The sequence below is a fragment of the Manis javanica genome, chromosome 1 (assembly GCF_040802235.1).
Source record: "Manis javanica isolate MJ-LG chromosome 1, MJ_LKY, whole genome shotgun sequence".
NCBI classification, from domain to species: Eukaryota; Metazoa; Chordata; class Mammalia; order Pholidota; family Manidae; genus Manis; species Manis javanica.
Genome location: NC_133156.1, coordinates 164478664 through 164488638, shown reverse-complemented (window position 1 = coordinate 164488638; position 9975 = coordinate 164478664). Strand labels below are relative to the sequence as shown.

Sequence of the window (9975 nt, the reverse complement as noted above, 5' to 3'; positions counted from 1 at the left end):
GGGAGATGTGCCTTTTCCAGGGGAAGGGAGCTGCCATATTTTTAATACTTCCTCTAAGCTACAAGTTTCATACTCACTACCTTCTCACCTTACCAGCAAGAAAATGATCTTATTTCCACTTTACAGATGAAGAAACCGAGGCTCACAGAAGTTAAGTCACATGATCAAGGTTAGAACATTCTTAGGTGGAGCAGATGCAATCCTACTCCAGAGTGAAAGCTACTCTGATGCCCTCAAACCCAGCGTCCTGACCCTTTGGCTGGGCAGGGAGGCAGTCTGTGGAGTCGCCCATCATTAATTTTGAGCACAGTAGGTTGGAACCCCCCTTTTAACCCTCTACCCCAGGCAACACCTCCCCACCAGTCAGAGAGCAAGAAACAAGAGCTAAGTAATAGGTATGGCTTGACCCGTCATAAACCCATGCTGACGTCGGTTCTCAGGTCAGCTCTTCCCTTCAGTCAGGAGCCAGATCCCAAAATAAGCATCCCTCTCCCTACCCTCAAATCGAGGGTGGCAAGAGCAAAGCCTGGTTGTGACTTCAGGGCTGGGAGCCTAGGACTATCCCTCTCCGTGCCTAGCAAAATGAGTCCACTGGCTTGAGTGCACAGAGCTCCACCCAGTCTACTGCAAGCCCAGAGTATGTCTGTTGGGGACAGGAGGGCATGTTCCAAATGCCTCAGTATCCTGACCAGCCCAAGCTCCTCCCACTCCCACTGACTGCAACAAAGGGGACATATTCTTTAAAGTTTGTCTTTTACAATGATTTTTTATTTCAACATTTCAGAAATTGGCAATGAAATAAACACAGTGACCACAGTGAACTCATATGTGTTGAATCATCCTCAGATGCATGATCTCACTGGGACCTCACAGACACCCAGCAAGGCAGGCAGGTGGTTAACAACGGATCCACTTTATGGAGGTCTTATTGGCAGGACCAGCTTCCGCACGGCACTGTTAACATTCCACCCAGATGCCTCCCTGCATCTGGTTCAGACTTCTCAATACCTCAGGGTGGGCAGGGCTTCCAACAGACACACAGATATTCTTAACTTCCTCTGCTGTAAACCCAGAGGCCGGGTCTCCCCATCTCTGAACAAAGGCCCTTCTCATTGACACTCATGGGTTCTTGACTCTGAGCACCATGGGACTTATGTATACCAGGACTGCTAGGCCTGCAGTGGCCATCCAAAAGCACTGACAGGGCCCAAATGAACTTGGAGCTAAGCAGAGGGACCAGAAGTCCCCTGGCCCATCACTGAGCCACTTTCTACAGCTACGCTCCCCATTAGAGAGACAGTTTGGGTATGGGCAGAAAGAGAGGCTCCTCTCAGCTCCACTGGCCCCAGCCTGGTGGGGATGGGGGATCACCACCTCCCTCTTGCTGCTGAGATTATTGCTGACCAGCCTTTCTGACTTTCTGAGTGCACCTCCTCCTTCTGCCGGAGCCGAGCTCAGAGCTAGGCCCAATCTGCCACCCCCACCGGGAGGCCTTTGCCAGTCCGCAGAGCAGGACGGTTTCATGCAGAGGTCACCCTCTTAATACCACAGCGACACACAGGGCATTTGGCTGTGTCCCAGAAGACTCGCCAGGCGCAGGAGCTGCAGAAGAGTGTGTGACCACAGGGCACAAGGCAGCTGTTGGCAGCACGGTGGAAGCAGATGGCACACTCTCCTCCTGCTGTGTCTGGGAAAAGAGACAGCCCATGATGGGGGTGCATGGGGCAAGGGGTGGGCAGCCTACTGGAGGACAGAGAACTACACAGTCATATTCTGAAGACTATTATGTCATGAGAAAATGCTCACAATGAAAATAGTACTAAGATAACCATAATGTACATACATATATTTCATAAAATTCCAATTTAGAAAAAAGGAAAACAAAGCATAATCAAGTCTCCATATATGTATATATATATATATATATATATATATATATATATATATATATATATGACCACAAAATACTGGGAGGAAATCCACCTTGGAGTTAATGGATGATTTTGGTGTTTTTTTTTTTTCTTCCTTCTTTATCCTTTAATGTTTATTTTATTTTATTTTTGGAAAAGCTTTTACTATGAACATGAATTGCTTGTTAAAGCAAGAATAAAATAATGTTATCTGTTCATGAATGTGCTCTTGTAACTTGTAAAGTCAGCCAATGTTCTAGAAGGCAGAGCTATTCATTTCCTTTTAGGTTTCCAGCAACAGAGCCAAATCTTGGGGCGTGAAGCCTGTGGGAGGCTTGATGGGAATCCGAAAGACTTTACTGAGTTCCTAAGGCTGGGACTCCCTCTGGCACCCTGGTTCTGGAGTCCTGGGAAGTCGGTGTGCCCCAGGAAGCCACTCACCTTCAAGCTCAGACACAAGGTCAACATAGAGGTCCCACGGCGTGGTTGTGCTGAAGGTGCCGCCTGTGGGGAAGGCGCTGGCTGTGGGGTCTAAGGCAGAGAGGGAAACTCAGGGTTCAGGGAGCAAAATCAGGGTGCTCCCTCCCCACTGAGCCCCTGGGGCAGTGTCCACCTCCTTAATTTTCTGGGTTTCAGTGCTAGAGTTCCCATCTAATCTTAGGGCCCTCTCTTCACCATCCCTTCCCCAGGTTAGCCAAGCAGAGAATTTGTGGGTTATAGACTCTCTTTCCCAAACTGCCCTTCCTTTAGACATCTCCTCTCTGTCTTCCTACTATTACCTAAATAGAGACCCTCAGTGTTACCTGCACGTGCATGAAAATCCACCGGGAGGCAAGCAAACAGCGCATGGGCCCACTCCAGACCTGCCAGGTTAGGTGTTCTAGGGGAGAGGCTCCAGCAGCTGTGACACATGGTTTTTAAAGCCACGGTGCCTGGTGGGGAATGGACGGCTTGTGTGCAGGCCCATGGGCCACCAGCACAGGGGCACCAGTCTCTTTTCAATGTGTTCCTGAATCTACTCACTCCCCCCAAATCCACTCTCATTTCAGGTGTCGAGAGAGTTGTTTCCCCACCGCCTGACTGAACTCAGGCATCCTGTCTCCAGTGAACTACTTAGAAAGCTCAGCTTCCAAATTTCTCCCTTTATGAAACGTGATTGGCTCTTTAACAGATGTTTGGGGTGCTAGTCATTATCTTATCATTCTTTAGGGACAAGGTGCCCTCCTTATGCCTGGGACTTGTCCCTCTGGAGTCCCCAGAGCCATCTTCATATCTGACACTGGGCAGGAGCTCATGAAATGAACGAATGAACATTTCCCCCCGTGGCTCTGGGCAGGGGCAGAGTTGCACCCGAGCCTCTCCCACAGGGGCGGTGTCTGGTTCCCGCGGGGTGCCTCACCCAGCAGCTGGATGGCCTTGGTGGTTCCGTACACGTCCATCACGGCCCAGAGCGGGGCGCCCATGCGCACGCCCTTGCGCAGCAGGAGCTGGGGACCCGCGTTGATACTGGCGAAGAGCCAGCCGCTGCGGTTCACCCAGAAGCGGATCACGTTCCCCGGGAACACCCAGTGGTTGGGCAGCACGGCCGCCCACGTCGGGCTCAGCTGCTCCAGGTCCGGGCACAAGAAGGGCGGCAGGCTGAGCGCAGGCACGCGCGCGGGGTCCAGGCGCGTGAAGCCCACGCGGAGGCCGCCGCACCAGCAGTCCTCGTACCACAGTACGCGCAGCGCCACACGCTCGTCGGGCTGCAGCGGCCGCTGGCTGAACACGATGCCATCGTGGAAGGTGGAGCGCCGGCGTGCAATGCAGTGCAGCGCTTCCAGCTGCACCTGCGCGCCCTTGGCTTTAGCGTGGAAGCGAAGTGTCTCTCGAGGCGCCTCGGCTTCTGCGGAGGGTGGGGTAGTAGGTGAGTGCTGACCCGGCCCCACCGGCTCCCCACGAGGCTCCCTCCTTGACCCTTCCTGGGGTGGGGGTCATTTCTACCATCACCAGCATCCCGGGGCCACTGTCCGCCCTGGCCCTCATCCCTGGGACCCCAGAGACCTGCCTAGAGCCGGGTGAGGAACGTTCTTCGCCTGTCTGAGTCCTGAGTTTCCTCACGGAGTCTCCCTCCCAAGCCTCTGTGCCCCTCCTGCAGGGATATTGTCAAAATGAAGGGAATGGATACCTGTACTGATCCTAATATCCTGTAATGGTTTTTGTCATTAAATAGAAAGAGCAGGTTGTAGAAAGTAGATGTAATATGATTCTGGTTTTGTTGGACACGGGTATCTATATATTTAACATGTACATGCATATTCCATCTGCAATAGCCCGAAAGAAAATAGCTCTGCTGATTGTGCTGGGCGCTGGAGGCCAGTCCCCGTGATTTTCCCACAGAGAACCTGCATCACTTGTCAAGCCCACAGCCTCCAGTGAGGGTGACTTTCTTGTTCTGGGAGAGAAAGGGGCTTGTTGGCTTCCCATGGGGTGGAGATGGGGGGAGGCTGGAAAGGGGAGGTCCCAGGTCAGCCCCTCAGAATCATGGGCTGGGCCCAGCCAAGGTCCAGAGGTGGGCTTTGAAATTAGGGGACTTCCTGACCTGATTCCACTTGGCAGCCAGGCAGGGAAAGTTCCTTACTGGGCAGCCCTTCCTTCCAACCCCCAGGCCTCTGGGAGGCCTGGAGGAAACTGGTGAGGAAGCTGCTGAGCTTCCTGCCTGAGGACTGCTCTTAGCCAGCTCCCCAGACCTCATCACTCACCCTTCCCCCATTCCGGCCCAGCTTTTACTGGGTTGGAGGAGGGAGGCTGGAAAGAAAAAGGTGTGAATTCAATCAGAACTTGAGCCTGACCCCAGCCTGGGGGGGAGCAAGTCTCCTCCCCTCCCAGATCTCATTAGTTTTCCCTGGGCCCCTGTCTCTGATGACTCACAGGCCCTCAATAAGCCAGCAGGGCACATGCTAGGGAGGGTCAACCTGGTCAGGCACGGGGGATACTCTCGAAGTCACCGTGGATCTGTCCTTGATGGACTCAGACCAAAGACAAGCCTACTGTGGTTCCCTCTCCTGAGGCATCAGGGACAAGCCCTCACCCTGGCCTTGGAGGCCTCCGAACTTGCCCTCACAGGGCTCTGCTATCCAAGCTCACCCCGCCCTCACCTGAGCTCTGCCCATATTGCCAACCCTTCCCAGAATATGCTCACCCCTCCTCCCTGACAGGCCTGCCCAGACCCCCATTCCTGTTCCTTCCGGCTGTGCACAGGCTGGGGGAAGTCCCTGCGTAGACAGATGGTGACCAGGAGCCAGAGTCAAGGCCCGACATCGGATGGACCTTTGTGCTTACTGCAGGGTCCCTGAGAGGCTCGGTGCAAGGCAAGCAGGTCTGACACCCAGATTCTAACCCCAGCTCTGCGGCTGCCCGAGGCAAGCGACTGCCCCTGTGGCTCTAGGGTCTCCTGACCCACAGATGGGACTGATATGCCTGCCCAGCCAATGCCTGGAGTCTCAGGTACCTGCCTGAGAGTCCTGAATGTGAGGAGCTCACTGCCCAGTGGGCAGGCGTCAGGCAATGTCTGATGCCCTCCTCCCACCCTGACAGGTGGATTCAAATCAGAGACTCTTTGCCTCGAGGCTCTTAGAATCCAAGTGATTTAGGGTTAGCACCCTGCTCATCCCCATCTTCATCACTGCCCCTCCAGCCACCAAGCCTCCCCAGGTGCCAGGCACCTCCTAAACCCTTACAACCTCTTTTACTCCCCCCCACCATCTTGTACTCAGAGGAAACTGAGCGGGTCGGGGGGATGAAGTTGCTGCAGCTGCAAGTGGAGGAGCTTGCCCAGCTCCTCGCCCTGCTCTCCTGTACTGCCTCCTTCATGGCACCACCATCGCCTGGAATCCACACACGGTCACCACAGTAGTGGCAGCCAAGGCGGCCTGGTTCCTCCCCCAAGCCCCAGGCCCTGGGTGCCACCTGCTGCTGCTGGTGTGTGAGCCTTCAGTGCTGCTAGGGGGCCAAGGCCGAGGCTTCAGGCTCTTTGCCTGGGCAGAAGCAGGGTCCAGAGATGCAGTCTGGATCCCTGGTGGTGAAAGATGGTGTCCCCCCACCTCCCATAAGGGAAAGCTGCGGTCTCACGTGACACTCACAGACAGCTATTGTGCCTCAGGTGGCCTTTTGGTCTGTGCTCCTGGCAGCCCTGTATGCCAACAGGGTGGCTTGCACTGGCCCTGGCCTGTGGATGAGGAAACTGAGGCCCTAGGGGAAAGTGACTTGCCCAAGGTCCCGTGGATCCCTCTGCTTCTTGCATCCCCAGTCCAGGAACCAAGCTCAGGGCCCCCACTTACCAGCGGGGGAGGAGAGCCAGGCACCCATCAGCCAGGGGTCCTCAGGCACAGGTCCCTGAGTCTGGAAGGAATTGGCAGCAGAAGGCCAGTGGACAGGTTTCCAAAGATTCAGCAGGTCCCCTTATTATGGGCAGGGATCATGTTACATAGTTGATGATTAATTAGATGTTGCTGTCACGGGTTACAATATCTAGGGAATTTCCTGATGATTTCTCCTGGCTCACTGCACACCTACTGCAGCTGGCTGGCCCCGTGGGAAGCAGGGACTGAAGAGATGGCCTGGGTAGGTTTTAGGGTAGACTTCTCTCAGTTGTTCACAGCCCGGCTGTGCATTATGATTGCCTGAGGCACATTAATAAATACCTCTACCCAGACCTGTCCCCAGAGACTGATTCCAGTGTGCTGGGTGGGGCCTGGCATCATTTAATTTTAAAAAGCACCTGGAATGATTCTAATGTACAGCTGGGGTGGAGATTCACTGCTCCAGACCCCGGCACACACAAGGTGCTTACTCAATGTTGCCAAAGTAGTCTGAATTGAATTAGCTGCATGGAGGACCTGTGAAGCGGCCCAGCCTGGGTTTTCCAGCAAGAGGGGAATGGGGAGGCAGACAGGATGGGAGAGGTATCTATTGCTCCCCTAGCTTTGCTGGAGCCAGAATTCCACTTTCAGAATCTACCACAAATGCAAATGGTCCCATAGGAGGTCATACCAAAGACCTGGCTCCCTGTATTGGGGCAAAGAAGTCAGAGATCTGCCCCATCCACTTCCATAGGGAACTGAGGCTGGTGGGGGCAAGTGGTTTGCTCCAGCCAGTGCTTCTCACTTTGCAACATGCAGGAATCTCCTGGGGATTTCATTAAAATGCAGATGATTCAGAAGGTCTGAGGGCCATGTCTGCTTTTTTAAGGATTCTGCTTTTCTAACACGGTACTTCTGTGGACCCCACTTTAGGTGGCAAGACCCTAGTTCATTTGGAGCTGGTAAGTACCTGGGCCCTCCACCTCCAGGCTAAGCCCTTCCCAAGACCCTGGATCAAGGCCATGATCGGTGACTACTCTGAACTCGGCTAAAGGGAGATTCCCCCCTCTATGAGAATTCCCCCACGCATATCCCTGGAGGGACTAGGACAGTGGTGCTATTGACTGAGCTGGGAGGAGGCAGGGTGGGAAAGGGGGGGGGTTTGGAGACCCAGGTCCGGCATCCTGTGTTTCCTTGTCCCTCCTAACACCCCCTGGGTCCTTCCATGTGTACAACAGGAAGCCAGAATGAATTAGTCTGTGGGTCCCTTCCAGCCCTGACAGGCCGGGCTTTTGGTCTGGGCAATGGAGAGGCAACAGAACCTGGGCCCAGCTGACTTCAGAAGATAACTGCAACCTTGGACCTTCTCTTTCACACCTGCCCCTGCCAGGCTCCCTCAGTGTCTCCTTTAGAAGCAGCCTTCCCGAGGCCAAAGGCAAGCTGGCGAGAAGTCAACCACAATGCCAAGCAAGTCCAAGGTTCGTGGTCCTGCTGGCCCAGCCAGGTCCAGGCTCAGGGCATCCCTGTGTCTCTGGGCAGTACTAGGGCCCAGAGATCCCTCCTCCCCCTTCCTCTCCTGCAGATCCACCTGTATCTCTGACTACTCTGGGCGGTGGCCAGAAGGCTGGAGCTAAGGGCACCTGGTTGATAAACCATATTCCTATAAAAGAAGTAATTATGGAATCTTATCAGGGAAATTAGATCTCGAGCATCAGCCTGGGTGGAACATTACCAGGTAAGCTGACGACAGCAGGCTGAGGCGCTGAGGTCTCAAAGATGGGACCTCAGTGGCAGCGAGCACTCTGAGGAACTGAAATCCTGCCTTAGAGCTGACATCCATGGGACGGGTGTCCCAGGCAGAAACCCCATCACACATCCCCATTCTTGATTATTTGACAAACATGATTGTTCTAAGTCTAGTACTTGCTAATTAACTTGCTAATCCTATGGTGGCTTCTGCAAAATATTCTATTGTAACCATTCCCATTTTACAAATGGGGAAACTGAGGCACACACAAAGAAGTGAAGAGACTTGTTCACAATCACAAGGCAGTAAGTGGCAAAGAAGATGTGGCCCAGGCAGTCTGGCTTGACAGCTGGTACCTTAACTGCTGCACTGTGCCTCCTAAGACAGGCCACTTTGCACCCTTCTGAGTCCTTAGCTGTAATAACGTCCTGGCCATTTGACTGTGCTGACACACAGTAAGGGCTTTATGGATAGTTGCTGACTGGGCACCCCATGCTGGAGACTGCGCCCCTCCCTCTTGCTCCAGGCCACCACCTCAGCAAGGCTGTTGTAAATGTTTATTCCAGGAAGGGAGGGACTGGCCCTTTGGAGGAGGGCAGCTTCTGATGGTAACTGAGGCAGCCCCTGGTGGCTATATTCAGTACTGCAGGATGCACTGTGGTCCTCAAAGCTAAGAAGGGCGCCACCTGTTGGGGAGGTCCTGGGATGAGGCTTCTGAGGCCTTCTGACCCCTACCGTATTATACTTGCCCAAACTCAACTGCTCCCCCATAGGGCCAAAATTCGGAGGGCAAGGGGCTGCCATGCATGGAAACCAACCCATGGAACAATCAGGATGACGCACACAATAGGTGGTTGGCAAGGATCTGTGAGTGCAAAACAGTTCAGTGTGGCAGTTTCATTAAAAATTGCCCATCCACCTACCTATGATAGCAATTCCACTCTTGGGTGATACCCAACAGCCTTAGGTATGGATTTCCAAAAGACAGGTACATACATGATGTTCAGAGGAGTGTGATTCATGACAGCCCCAGACTAGAAACAACCCTAACATCCATTGTGCTGGATGCTCTGATGTGCTGCTCAGATCCTACTTGAGGAATGAAGCACATGGTCCCCCAGAGGCTAAAGTACTGCTCTCAAGTGTTTAACTGAGGTTCTTGTCACAAGTGCCCCGCAGTCCAGCTCTCCTGTCCGGTTCTATTTCCACAGGTGCTGATCCTGGAAATGCTCCCTAATAATTCTGTCTCAGGGGCTGCTCCCTAGGGAACCCAACCTCCAAGAGCCACCAACAGGAGAATGGAAAAGTGAACTGCGATGTAGTCACACCATGGAATGAATGCTCATGGCAATAAAAATGGACAAATCACTTTTATCCACAACAATTTGGTTAAACTCACTGATTTAATGCTGATGAAAGATAAGACCCAAACAGGACCCTCTGTGCTTCTGAAATATAAAAACTGGGTAAACGAATCTGTGGGGTTAGAAGTCAGGATGGTGCTCACTTTGGGAGTTGATTACCGGGAGGGGTACAAGGGAGTCTCTGGGTTGCTGGAAATGTCCTCTGTCTTGATTGGGTATTGTGTATACAGAGGGTGTGTATACATATGGAAAAATCCATCCAGCCCAAATCGCATGTCAGTTGCACCTTAATTTTATTTTGGCTAAATTCCCTTTCATCCCTAAAGCTGTTCTGAGAGAGCTGATGAACGATGGAGCACCCACCTCCCTCCAAAAACCTGACCTTCCACCAGAGAGCTTGGTAGCACTGCCACCTGGTGGAGACAAATGGAATTGACTTCTGGTCAGATACCCAGGAGGGAAATAAATGGTCCCCCATCACAAAGGCTCCCACCTGTGTCCCCCACCCCACACTTGCTCTCCTTCCTGCCCACTTGCTTTCTGGCTATGAACTCCTAAAAACTCTGGGGGTTCACCAAATTCTCCAGGTCAATAGTTGGACCCCCATCCTGGGC

The 9975-nt window shown here is 53.1% G+C and overlaps 1 protein-coding gene and 1 long non-coding RNA gene across 22 annotated transcripts; one reads left to right on the top strand and one right to left on the bottom strand.

Annotated features, from left to right (window-relative positions):
• Nucleotides 1-752: 752 nt before the first annotated feature.
• On the bottom strand, nt 753-6508 carry NEURL3 (neuralized E3 ubiquitin protein ligase 3). Its single transcript, XM_017667178.3, has 4 exons — nt 6230-6508; nt 3310-3795; nt 2352-2441; nt 753-1687 (listed from the first exon to the last, which is right to left on the bottom strand). Exons 1-4 carry the CDS (start codon nt 6255-6257, stop codon nt 1521-1523), a joined length of 771 nt encoding a protein of 256 aa, XP_017522667.2. The 5' UTR covers nt 6258-6508; the 3' UTR covers nt 753-1520.
• On the top strand, nt 3680-9381 carry LOC108401318 (uncharacterized). Of its 21 annotated transcripts, none has more exons than XR_005054881.2 (8): nt 3680-3816; nt 4223-4324; nt 5151-5268; nt 5666-5870; nt 6424-6512; nt 7184-7279; nt 7489-7985; nt 9209-9381. It is a non-coding gene; the product is annotated as an uncharacterized lncRNA (long non-coding RNA). The 21 variants fall into 21 exon arrangements; XR_012133015.1 differs by having other exon boundaries at nt 4223-5268; nt 7184-7212; nt 7641-7728; nt 7833-7985; XR_012133009.1 differs by having other exon boundaries at nt 4223-5268; nt 7489-7728; nt 7833-7985.
• The last annotated feature ends 594 nt before the right edge of the window (nt 9382-9975 follow it).

Bases quoted from the DNA above. Each gene is read 5' to 3' on its own strand.
- NEURL3 (XM_017667178.3), bottom strand. From the start codon at position 6,257: ATGGGTGCCTGGCTCTCCTCCCCCGCTG. The intron at 3,796-6,229 runs GTAAGTGGGGGC...CACCCTCCGCAG, and splicing joins CTGGCTCTCCTCCCCCGCTG to AAGCCGAGGCGCCTCGAGAG. The intron at 2,442-3,309 runs GTGAGGCACCCC...TCTCTGCCTTAG, and splicing joins CAAGGCCATCCAGCTGCTGG to ACCCCACAGCCAGCGCCTTC.